Genomic DNA, 25,379 nt, shown 5'->3' with positions numbered 1-25,379 from the left:
CATCAACAGTGAAATGAATTAATTGTGAGATATTCATATAGTAGAATATTAGACAGCAATTTAAAAAATGAACCACTGCCACTATGCAAATGAATCTTGCAGGCATAATGTTGAATAAAAGAAACCAGACACAAAAGAGTAAAAACTGTATGATTTTATTTTTATGAATTTTAAGAAGAGACAAACATAATTATGTTAGCCAAATTCAGAATACTGGTTGCTACTGTGCAACAGTAAGGAGCAATTTGGGCTGAGAGGAGCAAAATGGAACCATCTGGGATTCAAAAAATGTTTTGTTTTCTTAGTGAGTGTTGGTTACGTGTGTGTGTGTGTGTGTGTGTGTGTGTGTTTAGGGAGCTGTATACTTAAGATTAGTGCATTCTGTGTATTATACGTTAATTTTAAACAGGTACAGATAAAATATATGTCAAGGAAAAATTAGGAAAGTACAAAGACATGGAAAGGAAAAAGAAAACAAAGGAAAAAGAAAAACTACCAAACATGATCACTATTAACTTTTGGATTTATGACCATCTCTCTTATTCTATGCATATATCCTTAACATAAATAGATTTCTGATATGATACATGTTTCTTTATAGCCTCTTTTGACTTAACAGTGTACTATGAGTACTTTACTATTTTAATAAAGATTTTTTTCACATGAGTTTTAATTGCCGTGTAGCATTTTTGTGAGTACACATATTCTAAATTACTTGATAATCTGTCATTTGAAATATAAGTTGTTGCCAGTTTTCCAAGGATAAGAAACAATTCTGCTGTGAACATCCTTGAAAATGTATCTTTGTATACATTGCTATTCCTTTATATATTCAAAATACTAATTCTTTGTTGCTTATTGCATTGTATGTATATTCTTGTATCTATGGTTTGTTTATAGAGTATTTTTCTAAGTGTTTTTTATTTTAGTGCCTTCAAATTTATCAGTGTTTTCTTTTGTGAATTGTATTTGAGTTTAGTTTTAGCAGTCTTTCCCTATCTTGTGGTACATTTTCTAAAAGTGTTACTATTTTTTTAATAAAGGTTTTTAATTAGCCTAGGATTCATTTTTGTTTATATTGTGAGGTTAGGAATCCATTTTATTTCTTCTATGGATAATTTTCGCAGCATCATTTACTAAATAATCCATCCATTTTCCTCTGATTTATAATGACACTTCTGCCTTTATATCTAATTTTCTCTTATTTGTGAATTAATTTCTGGACTTTGTTCTATGATTCTGTTTATCTAAACTGTCATATTTGTTGACTACTCTGGCATTAGAAAAATATTGATAGTGGTAGGGCGTATCTCCTCTTTGTTCTTTTCCTTTGGGATGATCTCAACTGAATTTTAGAATTAGCTTGTAAATTTCTATGAAAAATCTGTTGGAATTTTGATTGGAATTGCAATGAGTTTATGGATTAATTTATAAAGAATTGACATATTTACAATACAGAGTTTTTCTGTTCACAATGTATATTAAGTTCTTCATTTATTATGTCTTATATATCAATAAAGTTTTATGATTTTATTTTTAAAAGTCTTAGGTGTTTTGGGGTAGATTTATTCCTAAGTAAGTTAAAGTTTCTGTTTATTTTTCACATAGTATATTTTAAAAATTGCATTTTCTAATTGCTAATTGGTGTGTAAAAATGGTAGATTTTTATTTATTTATCTTGTAAGTAACTATGTTGCTAAACTATCTTATAGGTTTGCCTATGGATTCTTAAATTTTCCATGTAATTTTATTGTCTATGAGTAATGAATATTTTCTTTCCAACTCCATCACATTTTATTTCTTTGCTGGCTTCAACTTTTAGAGCATTGTTTATCACGGGCAGTGAAACACATTTTGGTCTTACTGCTACCCAGAAGAGGTTATATTACTAGTGTTACATCATTTAGTAACATGTCTACTGTATTGTTTTAAAATTCTTTTATTTTTTATTAACAGCTAGACTGAGATATAATTCACATGCCATAAAATTTGCCATTTTAAAGCATACAATTCAGTGATTTTTAGTATAGTCACAGAGTTATGCAACTATCACTGCTATCTAATTTCAGAACATTTTCATCACCTCATAAAGAACTGTGTACCCATTAGCAAGCATTCCCTATTTCCTTCTCCCCCAGCTCCTGGAAACCACTAATTTACATTCTGTTTCTATAGACCTGCCTATTCTAGGCATTTCACATAAATGGAAACATGATATGGTGCTTTTGTGACTGGTATCCTTCATTGTGTATGTTTTCAAGGTTCATCTATGTATGTCATAACATTCATGAATACTTCATTCCCTTTTTATTACCAAATAATATTCCATTGTATAAATCTACTGCATTTTGTTTATTCATTATCACTTGACACATTTGGGTGGTTTCTATTTTTGTCTATTATAAATAATGCTTTTACCATTCATGTCCAAATTTTTATGTGCACTTATATTTTTAATTCTCTTGGGTATATACTTAGGGGAATTGCCAGGCCATTTGGTAACTCTGTGTTTAACTTTTTTTTTTTAATTTTTCTTAATGCTTATTTTTGAGAGAGACAGAGACAGAGCACAGCAGGGAGGGGCAGAGAGAGAGGGAGACAAAGAATCCAAGGCAGGCTCCAGGCTCTGAGCTATCAGCACAGACCCTGATGTGGGGCTTGAACTCATGAACCGTGAGATCATGACCTGAATTGAAGTCAGATGCTTAACCCACTGAGCCACCCTGGTGCCGTCGTCCCCCCCCCCCCCCCTTTAAAAAAATATTTTTTTAATGTTTATTTTTGAGAGAGTTCTGTGTTTAACTTTGAGGAACTGCAATCTGTTTTACAAAGGGGCTGCACCATTTTACAATCCCATCAACAGTGTATAAGGATTCTGATTTCTTTCACATCCTCACTAATACTTGTTATCTCTTCTTATAGTTTTCTAGGGGAAATGAAGTGGTACCTCAGTGTAGTTTGATTTTCATTTCCCTCATAATTCCTAATGTTGAGCATTTATTCAAGTGCTTAATGTCCATTTATATATCTCCTTTAGAGAAATCTCTATTCAAATTTGTTGCCTACTTTGAAATTGGGTTGTCTTTTATTATTGACTGTAAGTTCTTTATATATTCTGGATATGAACACTGTATTAGATATATGATTTGTAAATTTTTTCCCATTCAATAGGTGCTGTAGGATTTTTATAGTTATATTTTTATTAGGTTAAGGAAATTTCCTTTAATCCTAGCTAGCTAAGAAACTCAACATTGTGATTATTAAATTTTTAGAAGTTAATTTTTACGCAAGTAGCATGTATATAATTTAAAGAGTCAGTACCATCAAGAAAAGCATTCATCTGCCCCACTCCTTCTCAATCCCAATTTTCACTTCCTAGTGGCACTTTGATTTATTTAAAAAAAATTTTTTTTAATATTTATTTATTTTTGACAGAGAGAGAGAGAGAGAGAGAGAGCGAGCATGAGCGGGGGAGGGATAGAGAGAGAGGGAGATACAGAATCCGAAGCAGGCTCCAGGCTCTGAGCTGTCAGCACAGAGCCTGATGCGGGCTCGAACCCACAGACCGCGAGATCATGACCTGAGCCGAAATCTGACATTCAACCGACTGAGCCACCCAGTCGCCCTCCTAGTGGCACATTTAACTCTTCTGGTGATTTCTTCTGATATTTAACCCGTTTTCTAAATAACATTTGAGTTCTGCTGCTTTTGAGTTTTCAATTTTAGATATTCTCTATTGACTTCCTATAATGTATGATGATGCATTATCTCCTTTACACACACACACTGTCTCTCCCTTTCAGTCTCTCACACACTCACTCTCTTTTTCCTCTCTCTTTCTACTTTTCCTCTCTTTACCTTTCTCCTCTCTTCATTCTTTCACCATAATTAATATTCGGTGTGTATGTCATTATCGTGTATACATATTATCATAGCTTATGATAGTAACTATCATGTAGCTTACTAGGTTAAATTTGTATACAACTTTATGTGTCCTGTGAAGTAATAATTACTGGTAAATAAATATGCTTAGTTTTCTGTTTATCTATAAACCCACTTGTCAATTTTTAGGTAACCTAGGCAGAAGTAGCCTTGGAGTAGTTTCATGATTCAATATGTAGAATTTCATTCAGTCCATGTGTTTTTAGTACATTGCCTTACCTTCAGTAGTTGAGGATTTTCTGTAGTTTGGGCTTTCTTTCAAATTTTTTTTTTTTTTTAAAGTATAGTTGACACACAACGTTCCATTAGTTTTCACGTATTACATTACTTTCAACTTAGTGATTCAACAAGTCTTTATGTTATGCTATGCTACAATCTTACGCTATTAAAGTACCTTGACTATTCCCTATTCTGTACCTTTTATCCCTGTGACTTATTCATTCCAAACTGGAAGTCTGTATCTCCCACTCCTCTTCTGGCAAATCATTAGTTTGTACTTCGCATTTATGGGTCTTTGTCTGCTTTTTGTTTGTTTATTCATTTGTTTTGTTTTTGATTCCACATGTAAGTAAAATCATGTAGTATTTGTTTTTCTCTGAGTTATGTTACTTAGCAAAATAGCCTCTAGTTCATCCATGTTGCCACAAATGGTAAGACCTCATTCTTTTCTACGGTTGAGTAGTATTCCATTGTGTGTATATATACACCACATCTTTATCTGTTCATCTATGTATGGACACTTGGATTGCTACCATATTTTGGCTATTGTAAATATTGCTGCAGTAAACATAGGGGTGCATTTGTCTTTTTGAATTAGTGTTTTCATTTTCTTTGGCTAAATACCCAATAGTGGAATTGCTGGATAATGTATTTCTACTTTTAATATTTTGAGGAGCCTCCATAGTGCTTTCCACATTGGCTGCACCAGTTTACATTCCCACCAACAATACAAGAGGGTTCCTTTTTCTCCATATCCTTACCAACACTTTTTTATTTCTTGTCTTTTTGAGTCTAGCCATTCTGACAGGTGTAAAGTGGTATCTCACTGTGGTTTTCATTTATGTTTCCCTAATGATTAGTTGTTGACCATCTTTTCATGTGCGACTTGGCCATCTGAATGTCTTCTTTGGAAAAATGTCTATTCAGAAGTTCTGTAGTTTTACAGAATAAATTGCCAGTGTTCTGCCAATGTTGGGGAAGAATTGTAGCCTTTATATAAAGTATCGCTGAGGGGACTTGATTTTTAAAAAGAACAGTTGAGGGGCACCTGGGTGGCTTAGTTGGTTAAGCGTCCACCTTTGGCTCAGGTCATGATCTCATGGCTCATGAATTCGAGCCCTGCGTCTGGCTCTGTGCTGACAGCTCAGAGCCTGGAGCCTGCTGCATGTTCTATGTCTCCCTCTTTCTCTGCCCCTCCCCCACTCAGGCTGTGTCTCTCTGTCTCTCAAAAATAAATAAACATTAAAAAAAATTAACAAAAAAGAAGAACAATTGAATACTTGTTTTTCGTTAATAATTTGTAGTCCTGAATGTTTTTCCAAGTTAATGTTTTCATTTTTTCTTTTTCAAAAATCTTTCTATTTGTATCCTTCAATGTTCAGTGGAAACTAATTTTACTCTAGATGTGTATTATTTCAAAATATATCTGAATGTTAATATTATGTCTTAATTTATCTTAACTATTTTCCCATTTTATTTTTATTGAACACATACTTTATTGTCAAACATCAGAGTTGTCACCAATATCTTTTGCTTCAATATTCAGAGTTTTCACAATGTGCGAGTGCATACTTTTCTTTTTTCTTATGTCCACACTTCTTTTTTTTTAGTTTGCTTTAAGCACTTTATTTATTTTTTTTTTTAAGATTTATTTATTTTTGAGAGAGAGAGAGAGAGACAGACAGAGTGCGAGCGGAGGAGGGTAGAGAGAGGGAGACAGAATCTGAAGCAAGCTCCAGGCTCTGAGCTGTCAGCATAGAGCCTGACAAGGGACCCGAACTCACAAACCGCGAGATCATCACCTAAGCCGAAGTCAGACGCTTAACGGACTGAGCCACTCAGGCGCCCCTTTTATGTCCACACTTCTATCTGTATTAAAACTTATTAGTCACATGAAAACAAGTGAGCCAGTTAGTATACATTCTGTATTTAGCATGTATTATTTCCTTGAGTCACTTTTAAGATTTTCCTTGTCATGCAGTCATATTATTCTCATTGTTGGAATACTCCCTGGAAATATTTCAGGCATTTAGGTGGCGTATCAACTCTTAAGCTCCTTGGAGAAACCATTTGGTACATTTTTATTTAGTCCATTACTTTTCTCTTCTTCTCTTCTCTCTCTCTCTCTCTCTTTTTTTTTTTTTAAAGTAAGCTCTACACCCAACATGGAGCTTGAACTCACAACTTTGAGATCAAGAGTTGCCTGCTCTAAAAACTGGGCCCACTAGACATGCCTAGTTCATGACTTTTGAAGGGTGCTAAATAATACCCTAATTGCCTGAAGAAGTAATGAACTTCCTAAGTGTACAACTTATTATTAAAGAGTCTTGAACTCTGAAGAGAATTTTGGAATATGTGGGAATTTAAAACACACTTTTAGCACTTGTGTATTGGTAATGTTTTCCTCAAATTTCAATGTATATTTCATTTGCGTTTTATTATAGTATTGAGAGGTTTTTTTTCCTCTTCTTCCCATTTCCTGCAGTATACTTAATAACAGTAATTTCTTTCAGGGACATTTTTCTTCTGTCCTTCAAAAAGAAGAAAAAGTCTTACCAATTCATGGTAGAGAGGAGACAAGAGAAGTACCGATTATTAGTGCTTCAACTCAAATAATACTCAAAGGACTTTTTATGGTGTTTGACTATCTTTTTAGGCAAAACAGCAAGTAAGTAAATACATATGTATTTTTCATCTTAATTTTTTTTTTTAACGTTTATTTATTTTTGAGACTGGGAGAGACAGAGCATGAACAGGGGAGGGTCAGAGGGAGAGGGAGACACAGAATCTGAAACAGGCTCCAGGCTCTGAGTTGTCTGCACAGAGCCCGACGCGGGGCTCGAACTCACGGACCCATGAGATCATGACCTGAGCTGAAGTCGGATGCTCAACCGACTGAGTCACCCAGGCGCCTCTGTATTTTTCATCTTAAAAATATTAATTTTATTGGGTACTAGTATGTATTTAATCCATACTTGTTTTGTGTGAGTACCTACAATCATTGTAAATAAGTGGTATAAATATTACTCTTACTTATTGGCACAGACTTAGATCAATTGAAATTAGTCTTTATTAATGAAAATGATTATTGAAATAAATATACTTGAAATACATCTTATTAGTTAATTCAGCATTAAATTTTTAGTTGTATATGACTGAACTTAAACATTTACCTTTTAAGTGTAGTTTTAAATATGTTTCTTCCAGTGTCAGAAAGTCTCTTTCTTATTGCATAAAGCCTCTATCTAGTGAAATGTGGAATATGAGAAAGAGTTAACTCCCCTCACTCTACCCCTTATTAAATTGTAGTACTATTTGGTTCCTGTTTTTTTTTTTTATATGGCAAAATATACATAACATAAAATTTACTATTTTAACCATTTTTCAAATATATATTTTAGTAGCATTAGGTTTATTCACATTGTTGTGCAGTCATCCACTTCCAGAACTTTTTCATCAGCCCAAATAGGATCTCTATATCTCATTTCTTTCTTCCCACAACCTCTGGTAACCTCTATTCTTTCATCTCCATTGATTTGTCCTTTAGATATCTCCCAAAAGTGGAATCATATATTTGTTCTTTTGCATCTGACTTATTTCACTTAGCATAATGGTTTCAAGGTTTATCCATGTTGTAATATAGATCAATGCCATTCCTTTTTATGGCTGATTATTCTATTGTATGTATGTACCATGGATTATTTTCACCTTTTGTCTATTGTGAATAATGCTACAGTGAATTTTGATGTACAAGTATCTGTTTGAGTCTCTAGCGGTGGAATTGCAGGATCATATGGTATTCTATATTTAACTATCTGAGGAACCAACATACTGTTTTCCATAGCAGCTGCACATTTTAGATTCCCATGGTTATGCACAACATTTCTAGTTGTTCTACAGCCTTGCTAATACTTGTTTCTGGTTTTTGGATAATAGCCATCGTAATGGGTATAAAGTGGTATCTGCTTATAATTTTGATTTACCCACCCTCCACTAATGGCTAGTAATGTTGAGCATCTTTTCATATGCTTATTGTCCATTTGCAGGTGTTCATTGGAGTAATGTCTATTTGCATCCTTTGCCCATTAAAAAAAAATTTTTTTAAGTTTATTTTGAGAGAGAGACAGAGCCAGCGGGGAAGGGGAAGAGAGAAAGGGAGAGAGAGAGAATCCCGAGCAGGCTTAGCATTGTCAGTGCACAGCCCCATGTGGGACTTGAACCCACAAACTGCAAGTTTCTGACTTGAGCTGAAACCAAAAGTCAGATGCCCAACCAACTGAGCCACCCAGACACCCCTCTTTGCCCATTTTAAAAAGTATTTATTTATTTTTGAGAGAGAGACAGAGAGAGCACGCGTGGGGGAGGGGCAGAGAAGAGACTTTGAGGCAGGCTCCAGGCTCTGAGCTGTCTGCACAGAACCCAATATGGGGCTCGAACTGAAAAACTGCGAGATCATGACCTGAGCTGAAGTTGGACACTTAACCAACTGAGCCACCCAGGTGCTCCTCCTTTGCCCATTTTTGAATTGGGTTGTGGTTTTTGTTGTTGTTGTTGTTGTGAAGTTGTAAGAGTTAATTATATATTCTGGATATTATCCCATATCAGATACATGTTTTACAAAGATTTTCTTTTTTTTTTTTTTTTTTTTTTAATTTTTTTTCAACGTTTTTAATTTATTTTTGGGACAGAGAGAGACAGAGCATGAACGGGGGAGGGGCAGAGAGAGAGGGAGACACAGAATCAGAAACAGGCTCCAGGCTCCGAGCCATCAGCCCAGAGCCTGACGCGGGGCTCAAACTCATGGACCGCGAGATCGTGACCTGGCTGAAGTCGGACGCTTAACCGACTGCGCCACCCAGGCGCCCCAAAGATTTTCTATTCTTTGGTTGTCTTCTCATTCTCTGATAGTGTCCTTTGATGCACAAAAGTTTTTAAATTTTGATGAAACCCAGTTTATCTGTCTTTTCTTTTGTTGCTTGTGTTTTTGGTATATACAAGAAATGTAGCCAAATATGGTATCATAAAAATTTTTCCCTATGTTTTCTTCTAAATGTTTTATAGTTTTTAGCTCCCTGTACTTTTATAAAATTCTCTCCACAGATTTTAGGGTCCTGACTTGAACTTTGAGATCTGATCTCTCTAGAGATGAAGTTAACAGTAAATATTATTGTGAGGACATGGTAGGGAATACTAGTTTTATTCTGTAAGTTGAAGTGTGTATAGCCTCTTATTGAAAGAAATTGTAAGTTGGATGGCATCACAAAAATCAATATCTTCATTAAAAGTTAATGAAGACTGAGACCCATATTTTAAAGGAACTTAAATTTTGTAATTAGTTTCCTAAACTTTTGAAATCTTCAGTAAAAATTCTCTCCATTTTTCTCATGTAATAAAAAAGTATAATCCACTGTTTCGTTTCTTTAATGATACCCTATTATCTGTTTTGTAGCTGATAATGTAGCACAGAATGCAAAGAGCTCTGGACTAGGAATTAGAGACCTGGATTTTAATTCTGTTTCGGCCATGATTTATGTATTGTTTGAACGTAGGAATGGGAAATGGTAAGGGGTGGATATTTAGATAATATCTAATCTCTAAGTGAGAAAGTTGATTGTAAGATTTAATGATTCATTTTCTATCAGAGTTACTGAGTTTAATTTAATTAGTGGTGGGGGTTGTTGGTGGGGAAAATGTTATCTTTGAGTGGGAAGATACCACGACTTTCAATTTAGTTTTAATATAATCAGTTTTTACATTGTATGTATCTGGGACATCATATGTTTCATGAAGTTTTGCATTTAATTACCATTTTATTTTCATGCAGATTTGCAGATGATTATAAAGTTGCTATTCAACAGACTTATTCTTGGATAAATCAGACTGATTCTTCAGATAAAAATGAATTCTTTGCTCAAGCAAAAAGTAGGAAACGTGTAAGACAGAAAACTGCAGTTCGTGTGCTAAATTTTTGGTGCTTAAATCCAGCTGTGGTAAGCCTATCATGTTGTAAATGAAAATTTTGTCATCTTGCTCGGTACCAACAATTAAATAAATATGTTTGACTGTTTTAAAGATGATCTTATGTATCTAATAATGTTTCCTTTTAGGCCTTTTCAGATATTAATGGCAAAGTTTGGACCATTGTTTTGACATCTGGGACATTATCACCAATGAAATCCTTTTCATCAGAACTTGGTGTTACTTTTAGTATCCAACTGGAGGCTAATCATGTCATTAATAACTCACAGGTTAGTTTTCTGAAGGCTCTCAATCTTTTTACATCAATATAATTTTATATAAAAAAAATTAGAAGATACCTGAAATACTAGCAAACAGATCCTGTAGGAAATCCAACATCTTAGCTTTAGAATAAAAGAAAATCTGTCAGCTACTCGGTAGTGTCAACCAAGGGAAATACTGATAAATAGCATTCCTTGAGTTTAGTGAGTAAAAATACACACTTTAGATGCAAAGACTATATTGCAATTTCCTCATTTAAATATTTTTTACGTTTTTTTTTTTTTAAATGAGAATTAAAAACAAAACAAGGAGCTCCTGGGTGGCTCAGTCAGTTGAGCATCCAACTCTGTTTTGGCTCAGGTCATGATCTCACAGTTAGTGGGTTGGAACCCTTCATTGGGCTCTGTGCTGGCAGTGCAGAGGCTCTCCCTCTTTCTACCCCTCCCCCACGCACACTGTCTCTCTCTCTCTCTCTCTCTCTCTCTCTCTCTCTCTCAAAATAAACTTAAAAAATTTAACATCTTTACCATAGTTCCTATGCATAATTCTTTGCTCATGTGTTTCTTTTTTCCATTAGACAGTGGTATTATTTTATTCCTTCCATGTTCCCATTCTTCCACTGCACCTAGATTAATACCTGGCATTAGTTACCAGATATTCAGCATATGTTTGAATATCTAAAATGAATTGAAAACTCTCATGAGTCATATAACTTAAAATTTTAATGTTTTAGAACAATAAATGTTATTTAATTCCCTAGGAACATTTGAGCTGTCATTTGTCAATCTACCCTCTTTCTTTTTATGAAGTCATTTAAAGCAGTTAGCTACATATTGAGCATCATTTGTGTGCCTAACACAATTCTAGTTCTTTATAAAGCTGTTGTTTTTAACCAACAAGGTGTATTTGTGAGGACATTTTGGTTTTCACAATTACTTGGCAGGAACTATTGATATTTAGTAGGTGGGGGCCTGGAATGCTAAGCTATTATATAACTAAGAGTTGTGCTTTCTATAATGGCAGAGTACTCCTCTTTGGAAACATTGCTGTAAACAATAGTGAAGGAAAAATATATGTTCCACTTTTTTTTAAACTTTCTTTTTAAATTCCAGTTAGTTAACGTACAGTGTAATATTAGTTTCAGGGGTAGAATTTTGTGATTTAACACTTACATACAACACCCAGTGCTCATCACAAGCACTTTATGCTCCACAGTTTTAAGTACCTTCCTTCAGAGTTCAAATAAACATGGGAAGCTATTAATAAATTTAGTATATTTTCTCATAAGAATGGTATTATAGGCTCTAAGTTCTCAAACTAGTACACAAAAGCCTATTTAGCCTATAATGTCAATGGATTATAATAGTAAAAATGATAATTGTTCAGTTGAATTCTATTGTAACATTTACCCCTAATGTTTTTTTCTTTTTTTGTAGTTTCTTTATATATTTTTGAGAGTGACCGTGTATGCATGAGTTGGGGAAGGGCAGAGAGAGAGAGAGAGAGAGAAAGAGAGAGAGAGAGAGAGAGAAAGAGAGAGAGAGAGAGAGAAAGAGAAAGAGAGAGAAGCAGGCTCCACACTGTCAGCACAGAGCCCAGTGCAGGGCTTGAACTCACAAAGTGAGATCATGACCTGAGCTGAAATCATGAGTCAGGTGCTTAGCTGAGTGAGTCATCCAGGTGTCCCCCACCCAACTTTTTAAAACTTATTTTTTATTATAAAATGTCTTATTATCTTTTTAATATCTATGAACTCTGTAGCCATGTTCTCCTTATCCCTACCTGATATTATCAATTTGTATTCTCTGGTTTTATGTTTTTTCTTTATCAGTGTTGGTACAGTTTATCCTTTTTATTAATCTTTTTAAAGAGTAAACTCTTGGCTTTTTTTGAGTTTTTGATTATAAAACATGATTTTTATTTTAATTGTAATAAAATATATATAACATAAAATTTACCATCTTAACCATTTTTAAGGGTACAGTTCAATCTTGTTAAGTATATTTACATTGTTGTGTACCCAATCTCTAGAACTTTTTCATCTTGCAAAACTAGAATTCTTTTCCCATTAAACAACAATTCTCCATTTCCCCCTCCTCTTAGCCCTTGGTAACCACCCTTCTACTTTCTATTTTTATGAATTTGATACTCTAATATAAGTGAAATCATAGATATTTTTTGTGATTAGCTTATTTCACTTAGCATGATGTCATCCATGTTGTAACCTGAGTCAGAATTTCCTACCTTCTTAAGGCTGAATGATATTCCATTGTATGTATGTAATACCACATTTTGGTTGTCCATTCATTTATTGATGCCCTCAACTTCTAAACAATTATAAACTTCAGAAAGGTATAAAAAATAGTATTAATATGGTGAACATCTTTATACCCTTCACATAGGTTCATCAATTGTTAACATTTTTCATGTGTATATATGAAAGAGAGAAGAGGAAAACTGCAAAATGTTAACAATCACATTATATATGTGTATGTGTATAATGTACATTTTTGAATAAACTATTAGAAAGTAATTTGTAGACATCATGACATTTGCCCTAAATTAGTTGAGACTGTCTCTCAAGAACAGTTACATAATCTGCAGCACCTGGGTGGCTCAGTTGGTTAAGCATCCTACTCTTGATTTCTGCTCAGGTCTTGATTTCACAGTTCGTGGGTTCAAGCCCCGCATCAGGCTCCATGGTGACAATGGAGAGCCTGCTTGGGATTCTCTCCCTCTCTCTGCCCCTCCCCTGCTTGCTCTCTCTCTCTCTCTCAAATAAACTTTAAAAAAAGAACAATTTCATAATCCTGTATAACCACAATACCATGATCATACTAAGGAAATTTAAAATTGGTACAATAGTGTCAATATTTATATTTATCTATTTATTTCCAAAATGTCTTTATATCTTTTTATTTTGTTTGTTTTTGTTTTTTTTTTTTTGGTATGCTTCATGAATTGAAAATTATTTTTATTTTTAATTTTTTTTAAACATAATACTTTATTTTTTTTAATTTACATCCAAATTAGCATATAGTGCAATAATGATTTCAGGAGTAGATTCATTAATGCCCCCTTACCCATTTAGCCCATCCCCCCTCCCACACCCCGTCCAGTAACCCTCTATTCTCCATATTTATGAGTCTCTTATGCTTTGTTCCCCTCCCTGTTTTTTTATATTTTTGTTTCCCTTCCCTTATGTGCATCTATTTTGTCTCTTAAAGTCCTCATATGAGTGAAGTCATATGATATTTGTCTTTCTCTGACTAATTTCACTTAGTATAATACCTTCCAGTTCCATCCACATAGCTTAAATGGCAAGATTTCATTCTTTTTGATTGCCGAGTAATACTCCATTGTATATATATACCACATCTTCTTTATCCATTCATCCATCAATGGACATTTGGGCTTTTTCCATACTTTGGCTATTGTTGATAGTGCTGCTGTAAACATGGGGGTGCATGTGTCCCTTCGAAATAGCACACCTGTATCCCTTGGATAAATACCTAGTAGTGCAGTTGCTGGGTCGTAGGGTAGTTCTATTTTTAATTTTTTGAGGAACCTCCATACTGTTTTCCAGAGTGACTACACCAGCTTGCATTCCCATTTTTTTTTTAATGTTTATTTTTGAGAGAGAGAGACAGACAGACACACCGCAAGTGGGGAAGGGGCAGACAGAAGGGGTCAGGATCCAAACCAGGCTCTGCGCTGACAGCAGCAAGCCTGATGTGGGACTGGAACTCACGAACGTAGAGATCATGGCCTGACCTGAAGTCTGACCATCATCCAGGCGCCCCTATTTTGTTTATTCTTGACCCAGGATCCAATCAAGTATTATGTATTGCATTTGACTTTCATATCTCTTTAGTCTTTAAAACTGTTGTTTTGCCTTTTATTTTTTTTGTCTTTCATGACATTTTTATAGAATTCAAGTTAGCAGTTATCTTGAGGAATGTCTTATAATCTGGATTTTATCCGATTGTTTCCTGTTGATAAGATTCAGGTTAAACAGTTTGGTAACAATACTATATAGGTGATATGATATTGCTACTTCCCATTGCATCATGTCAGGAAACACTTAATATCAGTTTATCTTATTACTAGTTAATCATTTAGTTAAAAGTTGGTTAAACTGGTATCCATTAGACGTCATCTTGTAAAATGTACCTCAGTCTCATACATTATTTGAAAATATAGGGCTATTACAGTTTCAACAATCTGAAGTGTTTATATTGTCTGTAGATTACCAGTCAAGTTTTTAGTTTCTCTTAGTCAAATCACACTAATACTAGATCTGTATGAATATAAATGAATTGCAAATAACTAAAATTTGGTGGGTCTGATTTTTTAAGACTATAGATCTTTGAGCATCAGTGAATTTGTAAATTTGTTGAGTGTATTCATAACTCTTACCATAGTCAAGTCTTAAAGACTTACCTATAGCAGATCATACAAGCCTTCATCTAATAGTCTGGAATCATTTCTGATTTATTCATTTCATTTGTTTACATTATCCAACAAAATTTTGTTGCATGTTTAGTTTTACAAAGCTGTTTAGGAAATAGAAAAGTAATTTTTTCTTGTATCCTGAGTGGTCAGTGATGCGCTTAAAGTAAAACTTTTATAATTTAGATTTATATATAATTAATTAATGAAAATAGAGAAACACCAACAATTTAAAAATAAAGTTTCTCTAAACTTGTTTCTTGATCTTTTGACTACACGTAATATGCGTAATTAAGGCTCCCAACTAAATGCTAATTTGCCTGCCTGGTTCAGGCATGACTCTAATACATATTTATATTCTAGGTTTGGGTTGGCACCATTGGGTCAGGTCCCAAGGGTCGGAATCTCTGTGCTACCTTCCAGCACACAGAAACTTTCGAGTTTCAGGATGAAGTGGGCGCACTTGTGTTATCTGTGTGTCAGGCTGTGAGCCAAGGAATTTTGTGTTTCTTGCCATCTTACAAGGTAAGGGAATATTTATTGTTTCTCTTGCCTTTAAAAAATCACATGGGATTACCATGGTAAGTTTCCAGGAAGCAACAGAAATTATAATTTTCTAAGTATCATATATTTTACTTATTTATTGATTGAGATAGTCCATTCACTGTTTTACTTGAAACTCTAAAACACTAAAAGTCTTCAAGCAGTGTTTGTTATATGAGGACTGTTTATGATGTGTACATTATTTTTATTTTTAGGGGCAGCTTGATTTTTTTCATAGTAGACGGGAAAAAGTATATTCATTTTCACTTTCACAAATTATACTTTTGAATGTTTCATTAATCTGAATCTAAAATCAGACTTTCTTTGTTGCCCATCTTTTTACTTCATGTATTTGGCGAGGCTAGACATTTTTGTTTTTAAAGTCACTCTGGTTTTTAATAATACTGTGTAAAATTGAGTTACATAGTGTATTTTAGTCCTAATATTTAAAGCATTAAAACTACATATAATTTCTGAGAGTAAAATCATACTTTATCAAAATCCAAGCTAAATTCCAGTGTAGAAAAGTGGTATTTCCTTTTATTTTCTCATTGGAAGTTGTATACGTAAGGATAGTAGCATAAATAAATAATATATTTGAATGGCAATACTGAAATACTTTTGACTCTGCTACTGTTTTCCATTTATGTACATACTGCTTTACCTGAATGTGTCCTCCCAAAGTTTCATATGTTGAAATCCTAACCCCTAAAGATGGTGACATTATGAGTGGGGCCTTTGGGAGGTGCTTAAGTCCCGAGGTTAGAATTCTTACGAACAGGATTAGTGTCTAATAAAAGAGACACTGAGAGAAACCTTGCCCCTTCTACCATGTGAGGACATACAGAATAGATGCCAGCTATGAACCAGAAAGAGGGACCTCACCAAATGTGACCATGCTGGTGCCTTGATCTTGGACTTTCCAGCTTCCAGAAGTGTAAGTGATAACATTTCTTATGTTTAAAAGCTATTGAGGTATTCTGTTATAGCAGCCCAAATGGGACCAAGGCACGTACTTTTTTAGCCCGATACAGTAAATTAGTCTTCCTGTAGATAAATTGAAAGAATTGCTTTCAGAAGAAATTTAATCAGATAGTTGTTTTTTTTTTTTTACAAGAATATCCAGAAAAAAAATGGACATAAACATTTAAAAAATTCTTAAAAGAAAGCAATATTTATCCCAAAGTGTGAACATTTACACCAAACAGCTATGTTAAAGAAAACTAATAATTAAGCTTGGAGCTAAAGAAAAGTAAAATCTCAGTACATTAATACATACCTTTTTATATTTCCCAATCATGATCACAAAAGTGAGCCATGAAATGCCCAGTTGAATAAATAATTTCATATTCTACTAGGCTTCAAAGACATGGTAAGAATGATTGTTTATATGCTAGTAAGCAGTTTGGTATGGTTTTTTGGGGTTTTGTTTTTTGTTTCTTGAGTTTTTTAGTGTATATATGGAGGAAAACCAAATCTAATATAAAGGTATTTAAATCGACAATAATACAATTGTCATTGGAAAAGTTACAGTGAGAAAGAAAACAGACTGTTGAACAGTACGCCATATCATATTGTAGCAGTGTTCTCAAATGATGTAGTTTTTGTTAGCTGGGTTCAGCAGTTTGAAAATACATCCTAATTATTAATATATTGAGGTGAAATACATTACTTGGTAGAAGAAAAGTAACTACTCTAAATATAAACGGAATATTACCTCCTAAATTTAATTTTTGGAATAGATATAGCACAGTATTAATTTTACAGTTACTGAAATTGATGATTGATTATTGGGTGACTATAGAGACTGTAACATTTAAATATACTTTTTTATCAGATTTATAAATTGGCATAATGAATGGATTATAAAATTTTCTGTTTCTACTTTTTCAACTAAAAAGAATGAGAAGATAATCAAATAAGCTTTCAAACATTTTATTTCTGTCTTAGTTAATTGTTTTTATTAATAGTAGATTGATAGTTCTGGGGGGTTTGCTTATTTATTTTAATTTATTGTCTGTTTATACTGTATCTTTTTTATTAATTTTTATGGACTTAATCACGTGGGTATTAATTCCCTATAGTACATATCAACATTTCCCCAGTTTTTCATTTGTTGAATTCATTATTATAATTTCTTTTTTTAAGCTTTAAAAAATAAATTTGCTATCAAATTAATTCTTATACACAAATAATATAAAATGATTATAATGAAAACCAATAGTCCTCTGGCTTCTCACTTTCCATTTCTATACCTCGAGACTTCTCAAATCTTTGATCTGTTCCTCTGATATTTATTGTTATTCCTTTTTTTTAAATTGTGAAATATGCATAACAAAATTTATCATTTTAACCGTTTTAGGTGTATGATTTACTGCCATTAAATATATTTGTAATTTATTCAGCCATAAACACTGTCTATTTCTACAACTTTTTCATCTTCCCAAACAGGAATTCTGTAGCTATGAAATAGTAGCTCTCCAGATCCTCTACCCACAGTCCCTCTATTCTTTCTGTTTGTAAGAATTTGTCTATTCTAGGCATAAATGGAATCATAAAATATTTGTCCTTTTGTATCTGGCCTATTTCTCTTAATATAATTTTTGTTTTCAAGGTTCATGCATGTTGTAGCATGTATTAAAATTTCACTTTTATGCCTGAATAATACTCCATTTTGTGTATGTACCACATTTTGTTTATCCATTCTGTGATCACTTGGGTTGGGTCTACCTTTTGAGTATTATGAATAATGCTGCTGTGAACATTGGTATACAGATACCTGTTTGAACCCTTGCTTCCAGTTCTTTGGAATATATACCTAGGAATGGTATTGCTATATCATATGGTAAATCTGTATAACTTTTTGAGGAGCCATCATGCTGTTTACCACAGCAACTGTATAATTTTAGATTCAGAAAGCAGCATTTCATAAAGATTTCCATTTCTTCACATTCTTGCCAACATTTGTTATTTACTATTTTTTGGATAATAGCCATCCTAATGGATATGAATGGATGGAAACCACAAGTGGCATCTCCTTGTGGTTTTGGTTTGTATCTCCCTAATGACTAGTGATGTTTTTTGTGCTTATTATCCATTTGTGTATCTTCTTTGGAGAAATGTTTAATTCAAGTCCTTTCCTCATGTTCGAATAAGGTTTTTGTTATTGTTGAGCTGTAGTTCTTTTTATATTTTATATATTAATCCCTTACCAGATACATGCTTTATAAATACCATCTCCCATTTTAGGAGTTGTCTTTCACTCTGTTGATAGCATTCTTGGGTACACAAAAATTATAAATTGTGAAATTTTGATCGAGTTCAATTATCTATTGTTTTCTTTTGTTATATGTGTTTTGGTGTCATAACCAAGAAATTATTGCTAAATCCAGTGTCATGAAGATTTCCCCCTATGTTTTCTCTAAGGACTTAATAGTTCAGGTATTAAATTTAGGTATTTTAGCCATTTTGAGATAATTTTATGTATGGTGTAAAGTATGGGTCCACTTCATTTTTTTTGCATGTGGATACCCACTTTTCCTAGCATCATTTGTTGAAAAGTTTCCCGTTTCTCCATTGAACGGTCTTGGTACCCTTATTGAAAATCCATTGACCACATATGCAAGGACTTATGTGTAGACTTCCTATTCTCTGTCCTTGGTCTGTAAGTCTATCCTTATGCCATTAGTGTTTCAATTACTTTAACTTTAAAGTAAGTTTTAAAATCAGGAAATGTGGATCCTCTAATTTTGTTCTTTTTCAAGATTGTTTTGGTTATTTGGAGCTCCTCAGGATTCTTTATGCATTTTTTTTAAGTTTATTTTTATTTATTTTGAGAGAGAGAAAGAGAGCATGAGCACACACGAGCAGGGGAAGGGCAGAGTGAGGAGAAAGAGAATCCAAAGCAGGCTCTGTGCTGTCAGTACAGCCCTGACACAGGGCTTGAACTCACAAACCATGAGATCATGACTTGAGCTGAAATCGAGAATCTGACGCTCAACCAACTAGCCACCTAGGCACCCCTCCTTATTCATTTTAGAATGGATTTTTTCTTTTTCTGCCAAAGAATGCTTTTGAGATTTTGATAGGGATTCCAAAGACTCTGTATCTGGCTTTGGTAGTATTATTAATAATGTTAATTTTTCCAATCCATAAACATGGGATGTCTTTCCTTTTATTTATGTCTTTTTTTAATTGTTCTCAGCAGTATTTAGTAGTTTTAGAGTACAACTCTTTAACCGTCTTGGTTAAATTTATTTCTGAGTATTTCTTATGCTGTAGTAAATGGGTTGTTGTCTTAACTTCCTTTTCCAGTTGTTCATTGCTGTTGTATGGAAAGGGAACTGATTTTTGTGTCTTGATTTTGTATCCTGCAACTTTACTAAATTTATTGGCTTTATATTTGGGGAGGGATCTTTAGTTTTCTAATTATAAGATCATATCATTGGCAAACAGAGATCATTTTACTTTTTCCTTTCCAATTTGGATGTCTTTTTCTTGCCTGATTTTTCTGGCTAGAACTTAAACTACTATATTGAATAGAAATGGTGCAGACTGGCATTGTGGGTTGTTTCATTGAGTGTGATGTTAGCCTGTGGGTTTTTCATATATTGCTTTATAATGTTGAGGAAGTTTCCTTCTATTCCTAGTTTATTGACTTTTTTTTTTTTTTTTTTTTGTCATTGATGCTTTTTCTGTATCAATTGAGAATAATCATGTGGCTTTTTTTGGGGGGGGTTCTTCATTCTATTAATTCTATATGTTACATTAACTGATTTTCATATGTTGAACTACTCTTTAATTTTGGGAATAAATCCCATTTGGTCTTGGTTATAATCCTTTTAGTATGTTGCTAAATTTGGTTGCTGAATTTGTTGAGGATTCTCGCATCAGTATTCATAAGAGATATTTGTCTATAGTTTCTTTTGGTTTTTGAGAGAGAGAGAGAGAGAGGAAAGAGAGAAATCTCAAGTGGGAGAGGGGCAGAGAGCACAAGTGAGGGAAGGAGAGAAAGAGAGGGAGATACAGGATCCAAAGCGGGCTCTGCGCTGACAACAGAGTGCCTGATATGGGGCTTGAACTCATGAACCATGAGATCATGACCTGAGCCAAAATCAGATGCTGAACTGACTGAGCCACACAGGCGCCCCAGTTTCTTTTGCTTCTAATATCTTTGTCTGCCTTTGCTCTTAGGGTAGTATTAGCCTCATAGAATAAGTTAGTAAATATTCTCTACTCCTCAGTTTTTTGGTAGAGTTTGAGTAGGATTGGTGTTAATTCTTTAAAGGATTTGTAAAATTCACCAATGAATCCACTGGGTTCAGGGATTTTCTTTGTTGGAAGATTTTTGATTGCTGTTTCAATCTCTCTACTAGTTATAAGTCTGTTCAGATTTTCTATTTATTCATGATTCAGTTTTTGTAGATTGTGTATTTCTTCAAATTTGTCCATTTTATGTTGGCTATCCAAGTTGAGATACAATTATTTATGATGTTTTTTATAATCTTTATTTGTGTCAAATTGGTAGTGAGGTCGCTTCTTTCTTTTGCGGTTTTAGTAATTTGAGTCTTACCCTCCCCTCCCCCCCACAGTCATTCTAGCTAAAGGTTTGTCAGTTTTTTTTTTTTACCCTTTCGAAGAACCAACTTTTGGTTTTATTGATTTTCTCTGCTGTTTCCTGTTCTTTTTTTTTTCCATTTATCTCTTCTGTGATCTTTATTATTTCCTTCCTTCTGCTAGTTTTCGATTTAGCATGCTCTTCTTTTTCTACTTCCTGAAAGCACAAAATTAGTTTATTAATTTGAGATCTTCCTTTTTAATTTTTATTTATTTACTTTTAAATGTTTATTTTTGAGAGAGAGAGCAGGGAAGGTGTAGTCAGAGGGGGGTGACAGGATCCAAGCAGGCTCCATGCTATCAGTGCAGAGCCTGATGTGGGGCTCGAACTCATGAACCATGAGATCATGACCTGAGCCCAAAGTCAGATGCTTAACCGACTGAACTACCCAGGCGCCCTGAGATCTTCCTTTTTTAAATTTATTAAAAAAAAATTTTTTTTAATGTTTATGTATTTGAGAGAGAAAGAGAGACAGACAGAGCATGAGTGGGGGAGGGACAGAGAGAGGGAGACACAGAATCCAAAGCAGGCTCCAGGTTCTGAGCTGTCAGCACAGAGCCTGACATGGGGCTTGAACTCACAAACCATGAGATCATGACCTGAGCCGAAGTTGGACGCTTAACTGACTGAGCCACCCAGGTGCCCCTTTCTTTTTTTTAAAGCATGTCATTATAGCTATAAATATCTCTCTTAGCACTGCTTTCTTTGCATCCTTTAAGTTTTGGTATATTGTGTTCTCATTTACATATTTCTCAAGGTATTTTCTAATTTCTCTTGTAATTTCTTTTTCGACTTGTTGGTTGTTTAAAATATGTGTTGTTTAGGGGCACATGGGTAGCTCAGTCGATTAAGCATCCAACTCTTGGTTTCGGCTCAGGTCATGATCTCAAGTTTGTGAGTTTGAGCCCCGCATCAGGCTCTGTGCTGGCAATGCAGAGCCTGCTTGGGATTCTCTCCCTCTTTCTGCCCCTCTCCTGCTTGCTGTCTCTCAAAATGGAAAAATAAACTTAAAAAATTTTTTTAATATGTGTTATTTAATTTCCTTATATTTGTGAGTTTTCTAGTTTTCCTTCTTTTATTGATTTCTAGTTTTATTCTATTGTGACCAGAAAAGATCTTTTGTATGATTACAGTGGTCTTCCTTCCTTCCTTCCTTCCTTCCTTCCTTCCTTCCTTCCTTCCTTTCTTTTTTTTCTTTCTTCCTTTCTTTCTAATTTACATCCAAGTTAGTTACCATACAGTGCAATAATGATTTCAGGAGTCGATTCCAGCGATTCATCCCCTATGTATAGTACCCAGTGCTCATCTCAACAAGTGTCTTTCTTTTTTTTTTTTTTTTTTTTTTTTTAATTTTTTTTTTTTTAACGTTTATTTATTTTTGAGACAGAGAGAGACAGAGCATGAGCGGGGAAGGGTCAGAGAGAGAGGGAGACACAGAATCGGAAGCAGGCTCCAGGCTCTGAGCTGTCAGCACAGAGCCCGATGCGGGGCTCGAACTCACGGACCGTGAGATCATGACCTGAGCTGAAGTCGGACGCTTAACCGACCAAGCCACCCAGGCGCCCCTCAACAAGTGTCTTTCTTAATGCCCCTTACCCATTTAGTCCAGCCCCCCCACCCACAACCCCTCCAGCAACCCTCAGTTCTCTGTATTTAAGAGTCTCTTATGTTTTCTTCCCCTCCCTGTTTTTATATTATTTTTGCTTCCCTTACCTTAGGTTCACTAATTTTGTATCTTAAATTCCACATGAGTGAAGTCATATATTTGTCCCTCTCTGACTGACTTATTTCGCTTAGCATAATACCCTCTAGTTCCATCCACATTGTTGCAAAGGGCAAGATTTCATTCTTTTTGATTGTCAAGTAATACTCCACTGTGTGTGTGTGTGTGTGTGTGTGTGTGTGTGTGTGTGTACCACATCTTCTTTATCCATTCATCTGTCAGTGGACATTTGGGCTCTTTCCATACTTTGGCTATTGTCGATAGCACTGCTGTAAACATTGGGGTGCATGTGCCTATTCGAAACAGCACACCTATAGCCCTTGGATATATACCTAGTAGTGCAATTGCTCGGTTGTAGGGTAGTTTTATTTTTAACTTTTTAAGGATCCTCAATACTGTTTTCCAGAGTGGCTGCACCACTTTGCATTCCCATCAGCAGTGCAAAAGAGATCCCCTTTCTCCACATCCTTGCCAACATCTGTTGTTGCCTGAGTTATTAATTTTAGCCATTCTGACTGGTGTGAGATGGTATCTCATTGTGATTTTGATTTGTATTTCCCTGATGATGAGTGATGTTGAACATTTTTTGTGGTGTCTGTTAGCCATCTGGATATCTTCTTTGGGAAAGTGTCTATTCATGTCTCTTGTCCATTTCTTCTACAGTGATTATAAATTTATTAAGACTTGTGTTATGGACTCATGTGGTCTTTTCAGGAGAATGTTCCCTGTCCCTTTTGGAGAAATGTGTATTCTCTGTTGTGATTGAAGTTCTATACATGTCTATGAGGTCCAACTAATTGACAGGGTTGTTCTAGTTCTCTTTTTCCTTTCTCATCTCTATGCAGTTTCTATCCATTAGTGTAAGTGGGTTATTGATGTCTCCAACTGTTGTATAGTTGTCAGTTTCTCCCTTTCTGCCATTGTTTGCTTTATATATGTTGGGTCTTCAATTTTGGTGTATTATATTTACAGTTATATGTTTTTCATAATTGACCTTTTTATCATCAGTGTATAGTATCCTTTGTAGCAGTTTTTGACTTCAAGTTTATTTTGTCTGATATTAGTAATGCCACCCTACTCTTTTGGTTACTATTTGTTTGGAATAGCTTTTCCATCCTTTTACTTTCAGCCTTCATGTCTTTAGATCTAAAGTGAATCTCCTATAGTTAGTGTATAGTTGAGCCATCTTTTTAAATCCATTCTGCCATTTGTTATTTGCTTTCTGTGTGTCTTACAACTTTTATGTTCTTTATATCCTCCATCACCACCCTCTTTTTTGTTTACTTGATTTTTTATAGTTACACATTTTGCTTTCTCGTTTTGCTTTATGTATATTTTATAGATACTTTCTTTGTGCTTAGAGTGGGGATTACCTATTTAGCATCCTATCATAGCAATCAGATTTGAATTGATACCAACTTCATTTATGTACAGAAACTTCCATGTAAACAGCTCCATCTCTTCTTTGTGTTACTGATGTCACAAGTTACTTCTTTTTACATGTATGCCAAATAACAAAGATTTATAATAATTTTCATGCATTTGCCTTTTAAATCCTGTAGAAAATTAAAAATAGGGTTACAGGGGTGCCTGGGTGGCTCAGTCGGTTAAGCGCCCAACTTAGGCTCAGGTCATGATCTCACGGTTCATGGGTTCGAGCCTGCATCGGGCTCTGTGCTGACAGCTCAGAGCCTGGAGCCTGTTTCAGATTCTGTGTCTCCCTCTCTCTATGCCCCTCCCCAACTCATGTTCTGTCTCCCTCTGTCTCAAAAATAAATAAACATTAAAAAAAATTAAAAAAAAATAAATAAAAATAGGGTTACAAACCAAAATTACAATAATTGTGGCTTTATATTTTTTCATGTTTTTATCTTTCCTGAAGATCTTTATATTGTTATACCACTGTAAGTTACTGTTTTGTGTTCTTTTATTTCAAAATAAGGACTCCCTTTAGCAGTTCTTGGAGTAAGGTCTAGTGTAATAAACTCTCACCTTTTGTTTATCTGGATATGTCATAATTTCTCATTTTTTAAAAATTAAATTCAAGTTAGTTAACATATAGTGTAGTATTGGTTTCACTTTTCTCCATCATTTTTGAAGGAGAGTTTCTCCAGATAATAGAATTCTTGGTTGATAGTTTTTTCTTTAGCACTTTAAATATATCCCATTGCTTTCTGGCCTCTAAGGTTTCTGATGAGAGATAAGCTTATGGTCTTATTGAGAATCCTTTGTATGAGATGAGTTGCTTTGCTTTTGCATCTGTTTATTCATTTGTTTGTTTATGTATTTATTTTGCTTTTCATCTTTTGACAGTTGAATTACAAAGTGTCTTTGTGTATGTTGCTTTGGATTTATTCTAATTGAACTCCTTAGAACTGATTGAACTCCTTCTGGATTTGTAGACTCACTTCTTTCATCACATTTGGGGAAATTTTAGCCATTATTTCTTGAAATATTTGAATTAAGAGATAAGGGAAATACAAAATGTCACAATTTATGTAGTGTAGCTGAAGTTATACTTAGAGGGAAATTTATAGCTTTTAATCCTTATTAGAAAAAAAAGAGAAAGATCTTATAATCTGAATTTCTGAGGAAAATAAACAAAAATAAACAAAATAGAGGAAAGGAAATAATAAAATAGAA

At 34.2% G+C, this 25,379-nt stretch overlaps 1 protein-coding gene across 1 annotated transcript in view; it reads left to right on the top strand.

Moving 5' to 3' along the window:
* The window catches only part of BRIP1 (BRCA1 interacting helicase 1), a 211,756-nt gene that overhangs the window by 77,322 nt on the left and 109,055 nt on the right, over nucleotides 1-25,379 (top strand). Inside the window, 4 exon segments of the mRNA XM_042915344.1 lie at nucleotides 6,675-6,829; nucleotides 9,986-10,151; nucleotides 10,269-10,409; nucleotides 15,217-15,378. Of these exon segments, the coding sequence (XP_042771278.1) occupies nucleotides 6,675-6,829; nucleotides 9,986-10,151; nucleotides 10,269-10,409; nucleotides 15,217-15,378 (624 nt within the window).

This window comes from Panthera leo, chromosome E1 (genome assembly GCF_018350215.1).
Source record: "Panthera leo isolate Ple1 chromosome E1, P.leo_Ple1_pat1.1, whole genome shotgun sequence".
NCBI lineage: Eukaryota > Metazoa > Chordata > Mammalia > Carnivora > Felidae > Panthera > Panthera leo.
The sequence above is the reverse complement of the archived record's forward strand: the minus strand, read 5'-3'. Positions and strand labels throughout refer to the sequence as shown.